The sequence below is a fragment of the Sinocyclocheilus anshuiensis genome, unplaced genomic scaffold (assembly GCF_001515605.1).
Source record: "Sinocyclocheilus anshuiensis isolate Anshui unplaced genomic scaffold, SAMN03320099.WGS_v1.1 scaffold1885, whole genome shotgun sequence".
Lineage (NCBI taxonomy): Eukaryota > Metazoa > Chordata > Actinopteri > Cypriniformes > Cyprinidae > Sinocyclocheilus > Sinocyclocheilus anshuiensis.
This window is the reverse complement of record NW_015542322.1, coordinates 1,090,945-1,109,887: the sequence shown is the minus strand read 5'-3', so window position 1 is coordinate 1,109,887 and position 18,943 is coordinate 1,090,945. Positions and strand designations below refer to the sequence as shown.

Below are 18,943 nucleotides of genomic sequence, written 5' to 3'. Positions count from 1 at the left end.
TTCAAACATTTACACCATGCAGGGTTAACCTTACAGTAGTGCTCAACACTGTCAGACTTCCAAAATCCTTCCTCACTTGAATTAAGATGATAAAATCTGAACACATCCACCACAAAATCAGACTTTAATACCGCCTTTTACTTTGAGATTGATATGAAGTTCAATGCAGATTTCAAATCATAAGAAATAGATTACTTTTTTTAAACCAAATCTTTGCATTCTGTGTACTAAACTCCTGAAACATTGGTGTCTCTTTGTATATGATATGACGATAGTTTTCTCGAAATAAGTAAAATGCTCATGAAGTGACTCTAGAGGCAGTTCTAGAGATTATGTTTATGTGTTTATGTATTCATATATTGAGGCGGCAGAGGCTGAAAACACCGCGAGCCTCAGTAGGCCTATGTGTAGTGAATGAAAATATATATATATATATATATATATATATATATAAATTGCACCCATAAGAAATGTGCTTAAAAGTCCAAATACTTTGGTATTACAATTAATTTAATGGACCAAAACTGTTTTACAGTACATTGTACATTTTAACTTTCTGTTACTGTTTTGTTGCTGCAACTCTACTACTAATAACTAAAGGAGTTTATTAGTACACTGTGAAAAATAAATATGTAAAATAACAGAAAACAAACTGGCATCTCATTACACATGACTTATATGATGAACTGAAGACTAGATGTTTTGAAGGGTAAGACTATTGCACAGAAATCTATATAATACATTTTGAGCAACATGACAATATAGCAACTGATAATGTAGGAAAGTGCAGACAAATGTACATAATCAATTGCATGAATGTACCAAAGCAATCGCAACTTGTTCAAAAGAATGAGAAACTGGTTTTATGTGTTCAAATGACTAGATGATGTGGAGGTTGTACAAGTAGTTTTGAGAATTTCATTTCTGATTTGAGAAATGCACCAAAGCGACTGAGAAAAACTGTAATAAATTCAAGTAATAATAATAGGTGTAAATGTGTATGGGTCGAAAGTCTTCAGGTTTAAAGTGTCTTTGTGCCCTGCCTTTAGTAATATCTGTTCTCATTTAGAGTGGAAGGCTCTCAGGCCCTCTCAGTGTCTTCATTAAGACAGGACTCAATAACATTGATCTCACACTAAACAGATTGTGTTCAAATGTATAAGTTTGGCTATACTTTTTTTTTTTTTTTTTAAAGAAACGTCCTTACAATTAAAACGCCAAACGATTTTGAGGAAATTCAGTGTGGTCCTTATTATTTGAGATGTTCTTTAATACGACCCTGGAGCAGCAGAATCACTGTATTTTTCATCCAATCAACCTTTCCTAATGAAGGATGCTTGAAAGGGTCTTTGTCACTTCCCCTCTGTGCCTCATCACCGCATGCGATCTGATTCATGAATACTAATTTCAGCGTTTGTACGAATCAGATTGTGACTCGTCTTTGAAAATAACCAGATATGCTTACACTCAGAGCAAGACTAGATCTCTATTAAATACATTCCCGATTACCTGCTTTACCAGGCACAACAGAAGTAACCCAACTGCTATTCATTAAAGCAGTGTCTCTATTGTAGTGGTTTGGCCACAGTTCTGGTGTCTCTCTGCTGGTTTGAACGGAATGATTTACGTCTGATTGTAATGCAGCTGCAGCGAGCGGTTCAGCACCCAGAAAACCTCCTGGCACCAGAGGGAATGAAATATAGATGAATGCATTTCATGAGGCCTCACAACATAGTGCTCATAAAACGTGCCAAGTGCACACAAACTCACATCTTATTCATCCATATCTTCATGGTCTGCTTTTTGTCGTTTTAGATAGATAGACAGACAGACAGGCAGATAGACAGATAGATAGATAGATGAGTGGGCTGAAAGGTGAGGATGGAGGCATGGATTCATGGATTGAGGGGATGTGTTGAAACACTGAGCTTTTTGCAGCCAACTGCAGATTTTACACTCATTCTATCCATTCTAGTTTCCAAGGCAACTACTGGAGCCGAAATTGGAGTGAAAATAAGACCCTGCAATTCTATTAAATACATAAAGATATCAAATATGACCTCACTGACAATCACTATCAGTCTTGGTCTTGTTATTTTGTTGTGTTAGATTATGAATTAGATCATATATCCCTTGTATTATTGATAATTATGCTCTTTATTACTGTATGTGTTTGCCCTGACATTTCTTTAATAATGTATATGCCACTGGCCTGCGTATCGCAGTAATAGATCTGACAGTTTAAAAGTGAGAGAAAACAGCAGGATGTCAGTATCTTCATTCAGTCCATGTTGGTTCTCTTTGCTACAGCATTTTTTGCTTATTCTAAATGCACTGAAATCAGAAGAGACTCAATGGTGTATTAAATTCAGTTTGTAAGGCCAAAAGTTTCTCTCACCAAAGTCATTTATCATATAGACAGGACCGTTTGATGCCATCAGTTAAATCAATTAGCTATAAGAGACCATGCATTACTGCAGTTGTCCTGTGAAAAAAGATTGACATTTAAAAAAAGATATATATTTTAGGTTTTCATGCTTAATTTGTTTCAATTTTATCATGCAATTTTGAGAGAAATAATAAAATCTAGCCTTTCATCACCAGTGTTAAAATAACAATTAAAATAACAATTATTCTGAAAATTATTTTTGCCATTATAAATGTTTATACAAAAAATTACACATAATTTACTTAAAATTGTCTTCAAAGTTGTTTTGAATAAAATATTTGCAAACCATTTTTAGACAGGCAATCTTGTCGGCACACCTACTGAATTTGATTTGGACAATAGTAAACCAAGAAATCCAAGACAATGCTGAGAAGAACCATCATAAATAGATATGTTTTGCTCTTCATGCTATTGAAACTTGAATGTAAAATGCTAAAAGTTAGAGTCAAACTGACCTGTAGTTAAAACTATGTAATCAGCATTTATATTGTATTATGATTATTGTGCATGTAGTTTTCATGGCCTTGTATTCATTAAAAGACTATATGGTATATTTGTATGCTTTAAAAATTCACTTCATTTCAAATTCATGTTTCAAATCAACTAGTGAAATTGAAAAGATGGTTGAGTGATGAATGGTGATCAGTTACAGCATCTAAAAGCACAAACTTACACCAAAATAAGCATTTTAACCTAAAATCTTGATGTTAAGAAAAATCATGTCCTTGTTCATTTGTTAGCAAGCTTCTTGCATTTTATTGCATCCATGTGATTGGTAAAAGACTATTGTAGTATTGGTTGTCTAGGAGCACAAATAAGAATAATCAAAACAAAGAGTACTTGTGTGCAATATGTGTATTCATGCTCCCTCACCCTGTATTGTGATAGCAGTTGTTTAGTTTGTGTAATGTTGTGTCTGTCCTGCAGATGGCGCTCCACTGAGTGAGCTGTCCTGGTCGTCCTCTCTGGCTGTGGTGGCTGTCTCTTTCTCTGGACTCTTTACCTTCATCTTCCTCATGCTGGCTTGCCTGTGCTGTAAAAGAGGTGACATTGGCTTTAAGGTGAGACCCTCTTTCATTTCAATCACTTTTACAAGAAGTGGCTCTTAAATTCCATCAGACTGCCATGGTTCATAGGGCACACACTTTGGAATGAGCCAACTCAGCAAGATTCAGTCCCAATCAGAACACACATAATAAAATATACCATATTAGTGTCAGGGCCATCAAATAAGCAGACAATGCAAATCTACACAGTGTCTATCTTGTTTTCCAGTCAAAAACTTTTTTTGTTTTAATGTAGAATCTTATTATATTTAAACTAATTTATTCTGTTTTAAATTTCATTTTCCCTTATTTTTTTTTATTTCTTATACAATATTTTTTTTATTTTATTTATTTCGTTTTCTGTAAAGCACTTTGAAATATCACTGTGTATGAAATCCACTATATGAACAAACTTGCATTCCCTTTATTTTATTTTATTTATTGTTTTATCTTAAAGTGTAAATAATGATAGAGGCTATTTACATAGCAAGAAATGCTATTTACACTAAATGAAAATAGCATATTTTCTTAGAGATAGATGCTATTTACACTTAGTGCAAATAGTGATGGATTCTATTTACACAATGTTAAAATCGAAGGATTTTCTGCTATTTATAGCTACTACTTAATGCAAATAGTGGCATTCACATTGTTTTCTGTCTAGATTGATTCTTATTGTGAAGTGAAAAGGTAAAAAAAAGACTATACTTATCTCAAAGATGCATTCTGGTAATATCTAATTCATGTTTATTTCTCAGCTATAATACTTTTACTGGAAAACAAATAATATCCATTAGGAATGAGATTGTCTGCAGTGCACCAACAATGATAAAACAAGATCATCCTATATTATACTATAATGTTCTAACTTTCTCATGCCACTGTCTATTAATATGTAAGCATAATGTGCATTAATAATGTAACGATTTGCCAGAAGCAGAGATTTATTATACTTTATTATACCAAATAAGTAAAAAAAAATAGGCATGAAATATTGATGAGTTGAAATTATGTGAGGAGAAAGAGAGCCATTGAACCATGAAACTAGCTATGTAGGAATCAATTAAACAATTTAGCTGTTATGTATAATAAAAAATCATTTTAGAATCCCACAACTGACCAATCAGAATCAAGTGTAAATACACTGATATAAATGCCACATCTCTACAGATTGAATCTCTATTTGACATTGAAAGATTATTCACTGGGAGAGATTTTAATCATACTTGCCAGTCAGCAATGAATTTACACAAAAGCATCTCTCTCTATTGCAACTTCTTGGCCTGTTGCCATCCTGCAGTTATGAATGAAATTGTAAAGTCTGAAAAGCATCATTCATGAATCACTTCTGAGTCTGTTTCAGATCTGTAGGAATGCTTTGATCAGCTACTTGAAAAGTAGCACAGCACATGCACACATGCATTCTATTCAGCTGCATGTCCTCTTGCCCTTTTGAGGTTACAGAGTCCCAGAGTTCCAGAGAAAAGCAATTTCTTCAGTGCAAACCACTTAGTCCTGTCTCATAAGGTTAAAGGAACCGAGGCTGAGAGAGAGCAGGGACACAATCGCTTCCCTGTAGATGTGTTTTTGTAGCGAACAGCGGAGGCCTTGTGGCATATGGCTATAGATCTCAGCGCGCACTGTGCATTTTTCATCAGCAACTTTAAAGTGGGTCAAGGCACAGGAGAAATGATGCCCGTGTGAGAGAGAGGAGGATGGCTCTTTCATGCTTCTAAGCACCTGGTCTCCTGTAAAGGCCAAATATTTGTAATTACAATCCCTCAGTGGAACTACAGCTCAGCGCTTAAACATCAGCTGCTGAAAAGAGACTCTTCCTCTTCCCTCTGTCTCTCTGTCTATTTAACACTCTCTCGTTCTTGTATAGAGGTTGGGAGTCTGACAAGCCTGAGGGTAATTGATTCATTCATTCCACTTTAGCATTCTCAAAAAAAAAGTGAGCGCTGAGAAACAACTTTGTTTGTTAGTTTGAGGTGCGACTGTAATACAGTGCTTACATAAGGTGCACCAAGTGTGTTTTATGATTATATTTTGAGTGCTGTATATGCAGAGTCAATAATGAACACTCATCAAGTGCTGGCGAATAAATTAGTGTTCGCTAACTTGATCGGAAACTGCAACAAGTCAGTGTTTTTAGTCCGTTTGTCTGTATTGTATATTGTATATTTTATATTTGATTTGATTCAAGGCTTCAGTTTAAATTGAAATCGGTAGTACAGATATATATTTGTGCACCTACACTACTGTTCAAAAATGTAGGGTCAGTAAATTGTTTTATGTTTTACTTTTGAAACAAGTCTCTTATGCTCACCAAGGCTGCATTTGTTTAAACAAAAACACAGTAAAAAAAAACTGTAATATTATGAAATATTTTTACAAATGAAAATAACTGTTTTCTATTTTGATATATTTTAAAATGTAATTTATTCCTGTGATACAAAGCTGAATTTTCAGCATCATTACTCTTTAATCATTAATCATTGCTGATTTGGTGCTCAAGAAACATTTCATATTATTATCAATGTTGCAGTTGTGCTGCTTAATATTTAATATTTAATATTTTTGTAATAATTCTCTGATGAATAGAACTTTAAAAAGAAGAGCATCTATTTGAAATAGAAATCGTTTGCAACATTATAAATGTCTTTACTGTCACTTTTGATCAATTTAATGCATCCTTGCTGAATAAAATCTTTAAAAACGACCCCAAACAATTGAACAGTAATATACTCTAGTACGTACTGTAATATACTCTAAATATGCAGAAATGCAAAATCTAACCTCTTCAAATGAATGCACATGCATACAAGCATACATGTGAGCGTGCTCATTTGTGCCGATGGCTGTAGCAAGGGCCTGTCATGCACATGTTAGAAAGAATGAGCGCGAGGAAGGAAGGATGAAGAAGAAAGAGTGATGTCATAAGCACAGAATGTGAAAGCCTTTCCCTGTTAGAATTTTCTTTCAGCCTCACATTTTTGTGGAAGCGTCTCCACTATTCTTAATCACTGGTCGTCCACACTCTCATGGGAAGAACACAGGAACTGCCCCTCCCTGCATTCTCTCTCTCTCTCTCTCTCTCTCTCTCTCTCTCTCAAGTGCAGGATCTATTTGCTTTTTATTTGTATGTTTTCTTGAGAGTTATAATAATGTATTCTCAAGACCTGGGTTCTCCGGTTGTGTGGCAGCATGGGTCGGTTCCTAATGTTCAGTCCGGTGAGGGATCCGTCTGGGGTCATGTGGGCACCTCACAGGTGTTCTGTGAAGAGCCCAGCGGTGCAGGTTCACGGGGCGGAAGGGAAGAGTTAAATATTCAGCGCAACCTGTTAGATGTAACACGTGTGCATTAAGGGCAGGTAAGATGGAAAATTAATCAAATCTTTGGCCTTACAGAACAGTGCTTTCTTCAGAAAGTTGTTTTAATTGAATAGTAGTGTGTATGCTATATGTTAGTAAAATGTGTTTGCATATAATTTAACTTTGTTTAATTAAAAGTGTAACTCGCCTTATTTTAAATAGTGGATATAGGTTGTGATATGAAACCATGGAAATCTGAAAATGTTTTATATACAGTACCATTATCGGAATCATGTATTGCTCCCTGACATTGGTGCACATAGAACACAATATTTAAGGCAGACTGGGGCAAGTTGTCACATTGGGAAGCTATCATAAAGGCTTTGAGTCAAAAGTCAAATTACGCAAATGCTGGTTTTCTCTTTAAGTTGTTTCAAATATTTAATTAAAGAGATCTTTTCTTTATTGTCTTCTGGGACACAAATTAATATCATAACATGTTTTTATGATATCTATTGTGTCATTGTGGATTTTAATTGGGGCAGTTCATCATGTATTTTATATTATAATATACTGTACAATTTTACACATATTTGATACAGTTTTTATATAACAATTACTGTAGTCTAACAGATATGGTTATGCAAATGCATTCTGTGTGTTCATAAATGTCGTGCTGTTTAAATGTTGCTTATTGACTGTTTAATAGCAGGTTCTCATTGTGACAACTTACCCCCACATTGTCTGACAAAATATTCACACGTTTTTTTTTAAAGAGAGAAAGATTTTTGTGCAGGTCTTTTTATGAGCTACTTCCAAAAAACATTTTGTCAAAGATTATTGCAAAATCTATTGTTTTTGGGTGGATGTGTTGGCTTGTCCTAAAAAATAATCCCTGAATACTAAATACAGGTTTTGATATTCTTGTAAAAGACAGTACCAGTATTTGCTTAAACCAGATGTTTCTTCATCAGAGGATATAACAGTGCACACTAGATGTTTCTGATTATTAGCCTGCTGTGATAAAAAATGCAGTGCGATTCAGCTGGCAGGAATGTTTTTACTGTGACTTAAGCAATGTGGTTTCAGGCAACAAATTATTGCAGTCTTTTAGTTAGGCTCACACTGTGCCCTGTTGGGAATCCTAGCGTACGGTAGCGCTGCCGTGCGCTGGGCAGATCAGGAGCCGGGTCATATGGCACCCGTGTGGGGCGTGTGAAGATATGGTTAATGGGACCTCTAGGGGAACTTGAGTGTTTGTGTGTATTTGTTTTCTAGCTTGCGCTTTTAAGTGTGTGCGACCCCTCTAGGTCACTGTTTTCCATTTCTTCGACCCTGTATCTCCGCACCCGAGTTCACAGAAAATTTGCTTGCATCTGGAGGAGCATTTCCGATTTCCAGATGCTGCCAAGTCTTGTCTTTTCTTAGCACTGTCTCATCTCTCTTTGTAGTTTCACCATATCCATGTGGAGATGAAAAGCATATTGGGGCAAGAAGTACCAGTTGAAAGCTCTTGAGATTATACGGATGGCTCATTATTTGATCAGATTATGGTGACAGGCTGTTTAATGGACTGCTTAATAAATTGGCATTTGTTCCAGTAAGCATTAAATGTTCTTTTTGTATTCATTTTATTAAAATAATCAGGTTAAACGCTCCTCAGTTAAAACAGTCACTGATGTTTCTTTTCAGTTTAAAGATCTGCTTGTTTAATATATATATATATATATATATATATATATATATATATATAGAAAATCCTTGTGATGTTATTTGTACTTGATGAATGAAGAGGAATGGTTCTTAGAACAATGTTCTTGGAACATTCTTATGTTATTAATATTTGAGTGTTTTTAATATTAGCAGAAAACAGTGATAATAATATTCACAGAAAACCCATATAATGTTCTTATAATAATAATAGAAAATGTGCTTAGAACAACATTTTTGGATGTTACATGTAACTGATGAACTAAATATTTCTGATTATTCTCAGAAAGTCCTTTAATTATTAGAAAGATCAGCTAACGGGGAAGTTTTTAGAACATTTTCAAAATTATAGAATGGAATGTTAATCTAACATTCATATAACCAAGAAGCAATGTTCTTAATACAGAGATAACATTTTCATAACTTAATGTCAATGTTAGCAAAATGTTCTTAAAACATATGTTTCTTAGCTTGGTAGACATTTCTTCATTCACACATTCATTGCAACTGTAACCTCTGACCTCAGTGTTTTTCATTGGTACCATAGGAATTTGAGAATGCAGAGGGAGAAGAATATCCAGCGAACATGTCCACGCCGGCATCGCCTGCATCTCACACCGGTCCTGACGTCTATATCCTGCCTCTCACTGAGGTCTCACTGCCCGTCGCCAAGCAACCTGGCCGATCAGGTGGGTCATCGTCACACCGCATCTGTGGAAATTGCTATATGAGCTGGACCAGATGTGATAGCACTTAAGAAAGGCTGATTTCCTCCCAGTCCTGAATCCGCTCTGAGCCCGCTTATGCAACTCCCATACGAGTTTCACATTCTCTGGACTGAGTTTTTTTTCCAGAGGATATTGTTAATGTGTTCGGTCCCGCTACCAACCCACAAGATCTCCAGTGTAAAATCCAGAAGAGACCAACGCCCTGCTGCTGCCTCCACTCTTCCCTCCTGGGGCAGACAGTCTCCCACAACCTTGCTTTGCTCTGGACCTTCAGAACCCAGGCCATCTGCTCCGTGCTGATGGCTATCAGTGTTGCGCAAAATTCACAATTAAACAATGCAAACTTCAATTTATGAGTGTGAATTTTAATCAAATTGGCCACACCCTGCAGGAAGCTGAATTGGAATTTGAATGGGAATGATGGGATGAGGATTTTTTTCAATTTAAAAATTGGATTAAGTAAATATGATGAAATATACAAACTAAGCACAAATTTCTATTGGTTACTTTTCAAACATACAGTATCTACACTACCACTAAGTTTGTGGTTGGTGAGATTTAAAAAATGTTTCACTTTAAAAATGTTCACCAAGGCTGAATAAATTTGATATAAAATAAAGTAAACTGTAATATTATGAAATATTATTGCAATTTAAAAATATATTTAAATAGATTTTAAAATGCAATTTATTCATGTGATGACAAAGCTGAATTTTCAACCATTACTTCAGTTATAAGTCAGTCTGTCTCTGTAAAACAGACCTTCAAACTAAAAGTCTTTTTAAATTTGCTTTTCTAACTAAAAATTTCAGTTATATGAATCTTCAGTCTTTGAGTTCCATTCTATGGAAGCACATTTCCACCACTGAATTAAAAAAAAAAAGGTAATTGCGACATTTTATCTCACAATTCTGACTTTTTATCTCGAAATTCTGACTTTTTTCTCAGAATTGCATGATACAAACTCGCAATTCTGACTTTTTTTTATCAGAATTCTGAGATATGGGGCCCTATTTTAACAATCTAAGCGCATGGTCTAAAGCGCACGTCGCAATTGCGCTTAGGGCATGTCCGAATCCACTTTTGCTAGTTTAAGGACGGGAAAAATGGTGTTGGCGCATGGTCTGAAAGGGTTGTCCCTATTCTCTTAATGAGTAATGGGTGTGTTTTGGGCGTAACGTGCCATAAATCAATCAGAGTCTCATCTCCCATTCCCTTTAAAAGCCAGTTGCGCTCGCACCATGGCGGATTCGCTATTTGCATATCAGAATTTGCAAGCGGAAAAACGGAGCGCTTCTCTAGTGAGGGAACAGATCTGCTCATGCGTGTAATTCTGATACATGCAAAGACTATCCATTATGACATGTAGGCATTTTTATATTTATGTACACAATAATAATCTTTTACATTTTAATCCTTTAATTTTTCATTTTTTAAAATGTTTGTGTGCTGCTGCGCATCCCTGTGTGTGTAATAAGCAAAGTGTACGCGTGTTGTGCACCCGCCTATAGGCGCATATTACTAAAGCGCTCTTTAAATAACAAAAAATATTGCGCCAAACTAGGTTATTGTTGGTCAATGGTGCAGTCTATTTCAGTTGCCTCAAAATAGCAACGCACCAGCAATGCGCCTGAACACACCTCATTTTCAGACCAGCACGCCCATGTGCGCACAAATGGGCACAAATGCATTTGCTATTTAAGCAACGTGGTGCAGGACGTGAAAATGACAACTGCGTCAGGCTGAAACTAGCAAAAAACACGTGCGCTGCACCTGGCACCGCATTGCACCGGTTGTATGATAGGGCCCATAAACTCGCAATTGCGAGAACAAATCAGTATTTTTTGCCCCCAAAATTGGACTTTATAACTTGCAATTGCGAGTTTATATCTCACAATTCTGAGAAAAAAAGTCAGAATTGCACATTTTTAACTCGCAATTCTGACTTTATTTCTCGCAATTGTGAGTATATATCTCCCAATTCTGACTTTATAACTCACAATTGCAAGTTTATATCACAATTCTGAGAAAAAAAAGTCAGAATTGCAAGATAAAAAGTCGCAATTACCTTTTTTATTTTTTATTCAGTGGCGGAAACGGGCTTCCATACCTTTCAGTTTAGCTGTCTCACATTAAAATTCAAATTGTAGTCTTGTTTTCTACCTCAATTCAAATTCAGCAACTGAATTAGCATTCTCATTTCAAATAGCGCACAACTCTGATATACATGGAAAATTAATGGAAGCTTTGGCTCTCCGTATTGCCTTCAACCATTCTCTTTCTTTGTCTCTCTGGACTGTAATCTATGGGTTGCCCTGACACCACAAGGCTGGTGGGAACAAACATGTTGAAAAGAAACAGACTTTTCTTCTCTTTTTTTCAAATGTCTGTTATTTGCGTGCGCTTCACTGGTACGAAATCCCTTGTTTTTCAGTACAAACATCCTTAAAGATTAAGACTTGTTTACATAGAATATTTCACTGATTAAGTTTATTTTTCTTACCCCACTAGCAAATTGTCTAGAAATCAAAAAAAAAAAAATGTTTTGTCTTTGTTTTCCGGTTTTCTCCTTCTTATTCCATCTCAATCCACACAACATCTGCCTGTTGCATAATGCCGCCTCAGCCAGCCTACATAAATGTGCCTTGGAATCTAAGGAATCTGGCAGACGATGTGTACAGTCCGATCCATGGATACTCTGTCTCTCTCTTCCCCACAACAACTCACTTTATTATAGCCTGGCAGGCCTTAATGTGGTGCGATTAGTAGAGGCCAGAGGTTAAGAGGTTGTGGTTTTCTAGATTCAGTTCACACAACTCTCATGCTCTGGCATTTCATTAACGTAATCAAAGTCAAAATCCCACTATGGTATAGTCTGCAATAAGAATTTCAAAAACGGCCCTGGTCTTTAGGAGTGGCTGGAATGATGTCACTTCTCAAGGATGAGGTTGAGGTAAGAAATACAAACCTCCTGCCAGGAAGTGCAGGTCTCAGTCACCGTGACACAGATAGCATCTGTCTGTAATCAGACGTGTCTTTCTTCTCCTGGGATGTCAGTTAGACAAATGAAGAAGCTAATTGTAGTGTTTATCATCCGATTTTAGATGTTTCAGCCAAAGAGGTTATGTATTGCACTCTGGTGTGCAGCATCCACCCCAACACAGCTGTGCTCATAAACACACCCTCATACACACACAGATCTGAGCAAGCGAATACTCTAAAGATCACATAATTTCATATGTAACTTGCACACACCCTCTTTATCCCACTCACTTCATTAAGCTACATCACTAAAATATTATTCAAACACATTTGCATTGCTGTGAAAAACAGTCTTGAGGGACAAATAAAGCAAAATGCACAGCAGCAGTGAACACTTTTCACCGTGTTCAATAATGTATGATAATTCTATTTGGTTAGAGTCGAATGATTTCTCTCCATTATTTTCCCAGCGAATGCATTCCCAGCAGCCATCTGGCCAGTGTGGCACTGTCACTGACCAACACCGCAGTAATGAGCAAGCCAAGTAGTCAATCATGTATTCAAATTACACTATGAACAAATTCTGATACGTGGTGGGATTTTTGTTGGCATGTTGTTGTCATGCTTTTGGCAGACCTCAATGTTTTTCTGTTTAGGGCTGTTTTGTTCATATTTGGCTGCGTACACACTGAAGTTTTAGTGACAGGTGCATTTAATGTGGAAGTTAGTCTCCTAAATTAAGGTTTTGTGTGTGTGCAGTGTACTAAATAATAAATAGAATCAAATAAGTCTTGAACTTGGTTGACGTAACAGCAATATTTTGGTGTGTCATGGCTGTATAAGACAAATAAATGCCAACAGTTCGCTTTTTTTGGCTAAACTACCACTAACCTGGAAAATTCAGTTAGCTGTGTTTTGGGAATTTGATAGTTGGCATGGATATTCCAGCAGAACAGAAATTGGAAAATGGATTATCATCTGGAAATTGTTATTCGGTTTGGATTTGTAATGACATTTTGTTATAAGCAATACATTTCGCTATATTTTTTGAAAGTGAATTTGTAAAGTACTGGACTGACATGAGAAAAGCAATATTTTGGAGTCTTTCAACTGTAAACAAGAAACATATGCCAATACAGTAGTTTGCGTTTTTCAACCAAGCTAATGCTAACCTGCTGAAGCATTCAGTTTGAGCTGTTAGCTGTGTTTTGGAACATTGTAGCAGATTTCTAGCTGACCTAAACTGGTAATTAACTGGCCTAAGTCAGTCAGACCATGTTCAAAAAACAGCCTGAATACCATAAACTAGTATGACAAGCTAACAGCAAGGTTGTCTAGCAGCTTGGACCAGCTAATGGCCATCTAGAAACCATCTGTCATGTTCCAAAACACAGCTCAAACTGGTTGTTCTAGCAGAATACTAGAGAATTGTCAAGTATTGATTTTGTTTAATACAGTGTTATTTTACAATACTATTTATATCCTGTTGTATTATTTATTAATATTTGGAATTAGCTTTTTCAACATTTAAAGTTTTAGTAATTTTTAATATAGTATTTATTACAAATATTACTTAAAACAAATTTATTTCTCAGTTTTAGTTTTAGTAATTTTAGTACTTAAATATATAGTTCACCCATAAATTTTGTCATTAAAGTGTTAGTTCACCCAAAAATGAAAATTCTGTCATTAATTACTCACCCTCGTGTTGTTCCAAACCTGTAAGACCTTCGTTCATCTCCGGAACACAATTTAAGATATTTAAATTATATAAGGTTAGACAGCAAGGTAACTACCAGGTTCAAGGTCCAGAAAAGTACCAAGATGATCGACAAAGTAGTCCGTGTGACATCAGTGGTTCAACTGTAAAGTTACGAAGCTACGAGAATACTTTTTTGAAAGTAAACAAAAATAACATTTTTCAAAAATCCACAAAAATCCACATTTTCGTCTCTACTGCGTCACTTGTGGACTCGCGTTCACGACAGTATCATGACGCGAGCGTGTGGCGGCACCGAGACGAAAATGCGGAATAAAGTCGTTATTTTTGTTTTCTTTGCGCAAAAAAGTATTCTCGTAGCTTCGCAACTTTACAGTTGAACCACTGAGGTCACACGGACTACTTTGTCGATCATCTTGCTACTTCTCTGGACCTTGATCGTGGTAGTTACCTTGCTGTCTATGGGAGGTTCAGAGAGCCCTCAGATTTCATCAAAAATATCTTAAATTGTGTTCCGAAGATGAACGAAGGTCTTACGGTTTTGGAACAACACGAGGATGAGTAATTAATGACAGAATTTTCTTTTTTGGGTGAACTAACCCTATAATTACTCACCCTCGTGTCGTTCCAAACCCATAAGACCTTTGTTTATCTTTGGAACACAAATGAAGATCGGGCCTGGTTAGTTTTAGTAATAAATTTTGTCTGATTGGGGAAGTCGTGGCCTAATGGTTAGAGAGTCGGACTCATAACCCAAAGGTTGTGGGTTCGAGTCTCGTACCGGCAGGGATTGTAGGTGGGGGGAGTGAATGTACAGCGCTCTCTCCCACCTTCAATACCACGACTGAGGTGCCCTTGAGCAAGGCACCGAACCCCCAACTGCTCCCCGGGCGCCGCAGCATAAATGGCTGCCCACTGCTCCGGGTGTATGTTCACGGTTTGTGGGTGTTCACTGCTGTGTGTGTGCACTTTGGATGGGTAAATGCAGAGCACTAATTCCGAGTATGGGTCACCGTACTTGGCCACACGTCACTCACTCAAGATATTTTTGATGAAATGCGAGAGCTTTCTGACCCTGCATAGATAGTAACGCAACTGAAACGTTCAAGGCCCAGAAAGGTAGCAAGGACATCGTTAAAATAGTCCATGTGACATCAGTGGTTCAATCTTAATTTTATGAAGCTACGAGAATACGTATTCTGCACAAAGAAAACAAAAATAGCTACTTTATTCAGCAATTTTATGCAAAGAATTTTCATTTTTGGGTGAACTTGTTTATTTTAGTTATAGTTAAGTTTTTCATCTAATATTGATATTTTATTTTATTTCAGTTTTATTTCGAATACCAAATGTTATTTTTAATAGTTTTACTTTGAGTTAACAATAACAACACTGGTATAATATTTGAAATTGTTCTTTGTATTTGGCTTTGCGCTGCTAATGTTTGATATAAAAATTGATTTAATTCATACCTTAATTTCGCACAGTTGAAACCCAGGCAGTCTGAAACAATATCTTCAGTCTCTTCATATATTCTGTACTGTTGTTTGCAATCCCACTGTAATATAATATTTATTCTGATTTGTTCTTTCCTATCCCGCACCCACATCAAACATTTCTGATTTGCTTACCAGTCCTTTCCCAGTCTCGAGCTAGAAAACTCAGGAATAATAGCATTAGTGTTTCCATCCTCTCAGTGGTACCAACCAGCACCGCCGGCATGACAAAGAGCCCAATTCTTCCCAGCGAGGGCTCTCTGAGAGGGGGCAGGCAGAATGAGCAGCCTCTACAACACCACATGGGCGTAAAATATGGCTGCTGCATAAAAAGGGGACAGAGAGTGAGACAGTATGTCATACACACTGACAATAAACTGTCTGTTTGTAGGCACGATGAGATGAGAGAAAGAGAGAAAGGGACTGTTATGGCTTTGTGAGATGATAGAGATATGTAAGGATCTGTCAGACGAGAGGTTGAATGGTACAGAAAATCACTCATCAAATCCGTCCCTACTGCGGTAGACTTCTGCTTTTCAGAAAATATGCCTTTCAAGCAGTCTGATAGTTTACGGGAAGATTCTGAACTCTTCAAACAGTCTCTTGAAATTGATTTTGTGCCGTTTAACATCACTCTTGCACAGAAGATCGCTCACTGCTTTTTGGAGAGGATATTTGGAGGATGATTGTCTTGTTGGAGGAAAATCTTGACGAAACTTGACTTAATGCACCTGCAATGCTCAACTGTGCACTAAGGGTGTGTTGAAACGGTTCTTAACATTATTCATATTGGGTTTTTTTTGTTTTTTTTATCTATTTAATCAAATTAATTTAAATGTAATACATTTTTATCAGTATTTTTCTTGTATTAAATAGGGGTCCAAAATTTTGAGAGTACAAGTGAAAATGCTGCTGTTGTGCATTTTTCTCATTTCATTTTTCTAATTTTTTATTTAAAATTATATCGTCTGCGTATCAAATTAATTGGAATGGTGATGACAGCAGCTCTTAAAATTTGAGAATGATCCAAAAAGCATCTTGTGCTTCAAAAGACGCAAAGAACATCTGTACAATAGAAATATTTATTCATGTTATGTCATTTTTCTTGATTCAAATTCTAAAGCTTTCTAGATTTCATTAGATATTGAATTCCAAATTTGACATTGTTCCATTGGTCCAGTTGCTAATTAATGTCTTGCTCTCTGTCTCTTGTTCTCTATCTCTGTCTTTTTATTTCCTGATAATCATCTTTTAGTCCAGCTCCTGAGACCCACGGATCTTGGCCGCCACAGTTTGCTTTATATAAAGGAGATTGGACATGGCTGGTTTGGCAAGGTAAGTGTAGTTTATTGTTTATTTGTTTTGTATTTTTGTGCACCTCACAGACATGAACGCCCTAAGTGTGTTCTGCTATGGATCAAAGATTTAGCTCTGTAGTTTAGTCCCAAGGATGTGAAAATATCTTCCACGCTGTTTTACCTTAGTAATACTCAAACTTTGATGTTGGACTTGTGTCTTGACTGTTCCCTGTGAGAATTTGATGATATTTCTGTGTAGCAGTGAATTCCAGAAGCTCTTTAGTATTTAATGGGAATAACTGTGCCTCATTCATTCTCATTCTTTCTCTCTTTCTCTCTACTTCTTTGTCTTTTTATAACACACATATACACACACACACACTACCCCAATTACCCCAACTTTCCATTGAATGGGTATGTCCATCTGTATGTCTGTGTCTCTGTGGCTGCATGTTTATCGATGTCTCATCTGGTTTTGTGTTGTTTCGTCTTTCTGCATTTCCTTTTGAGCATCTTTTCGCATGACTCCTGGACTTGATTTAAACCTTTTTGGCTTTGTTTGTGTGGAATATCTGTCTTCCATTTCCTTCCTTCCTTCCTGTGTACCCATTTCCTTTATGTGCACATCTGTTCGTGTCTATCTGTGTCACCCTGTCCATAATTGTGTGTGTTGTCCATTTTCCCTCTGTTCATACCTGTATGTGTGTTTCTGTTGTCTTTCCCTTGTGTGTTTGTGTATCTGTGTGTCACAGGTATTGTTGGGGGAGGTTCACTCTGGTCTCAGCAGTACCCAGGTGGTGGTGAAGGAACTAAAGGCCAGTGCCAGCGTGCAGGACCAGATGCACTTTCTGGAAGAGGCTCGGCCATACCGGTAAACAATCATGCATTATTTCATTTATATATTTTATTTCATCTCTTTTGCAAGAATAAATAAGGTTTGAAAAGTCATAGGTTCAAACTCCTCCTAGGGGGACCATATGAAAAATAGACCTGTTGCTTAGACTAAAATGTCTGCTATAATTAGTAATTTGTAATAAACACATTAATTAATGTACCGTAAGACATTAAATGGATAGTTTACTCAAAAATAAATGTTTTCTCATCATTTACTCACCTACAAAATCCTTTATCCAAATTATGTTTCTTCTGTAAAACACAAAGATATTTTGAAGAAGGTTGAAAAACATACTGTACATTGAAAAATAAAATGAAAATGAAAGTGAAAGGGGTCCAAAACAACACTGGCCCCATTGACATTTATTTTATGTACAAAAAAAACAAAAAACAGAACATGTTCTTTTGGGTTCTACAACAGAAAGAAATTCATAAAGGTTTGGAACAACATTAGGGTGAATACATGATGACAGAATATTAATTTTTGGGTGAACTACAATATCTCTGTAATATGAGTGTATAGTATGATTGGGCTCAAACTGTTTCTGCAGGTCTCTCCAGCATCCGGCTCTAGTGCAATGCCTCGCTCAGTGCACAGAGGTCACACCCTACTTTAATTTAATTTAATTTAATTTAATTTTTATTTTATTATTATTTTTTATTTTTTTTTATAAAAAAAAAATATTATATCTTTATATCTTGAGGGAAGACGTGCTATTAAATGACTTTTGCCTGGTGTAGAAAAAAGAAAAAAAAATGGTTAAAAAATCCCATAGGTTTTCATTGAAGGCCCTATCTAGACACCACAATATGATGGATCATTTAGATAATTTGGCCAGAAAGCAAACATTTCAGAAAATTTCAGCTATATAAAAACAGTCAATTTTGCTGCTTGATGTTGCAAACTGGTATTTGTTATCATATTATTTTAATTTATCCTAATAAGAAAAAGTGGTTTGTTTCCAATATATTTTTACCCTTAACTGCACTTTTTTATTCTTCTGGTTATTTATAGCAGCTCATGAACCAGAAGTCTTGTACATTCAGAATAAAATAGTTTACTTCAGCACTGAAAAATAAGGTGGAAATGCAAGAGTCACAACATGATAGTGTGCTCCTTTATTTCATATCATTCTTCTCCTGTTATTGCCTACCTAGGTCAAATGTGCAACAGCATGTTTTTTGAAACAGAACTGCCCTTAGCAACAACATCAAACAGCTGCCCTCATGATGTCTTGCTATATATCGCCCCCCAATGGTTAGCTGAGGAAAATCAGGCTGACAGCACACTCTTTTGATGTTTAT

General features: G+C 36.2%; 1 protein-coding gene across 1 annotated transcript; it reads left to right on the top strand.

Moving 5' to 3' along the window:
- Window positions 1-6,677: 6,677 nt before the first annotated feature.
- Window positions 6,678-18,265, top strand: LOC107690952 (serine/threonine-protein kinase LMTK1-like). The gene is made up of 5 exons (XM_016489392.1): window positions 6,678-6,869; window positions 9,068-9,209; window positions 16,702-16,781; window positions 17,497-17,615; window positions 18,190-18,265. Exons 2-5 carry the CDS (start codon window positions 9,107-9,109, stop codon window positions 18,263-18,265), a joined length of 378 nt encoding a protein of 125 aa, XP_016344878.1. The 5' UTR covers window positions 6,678-6,869; window positions 9,068-9,106.
- The last annotated feature ends 678 nt before the right edge of the window (window positions 18,266-18,943 follow it).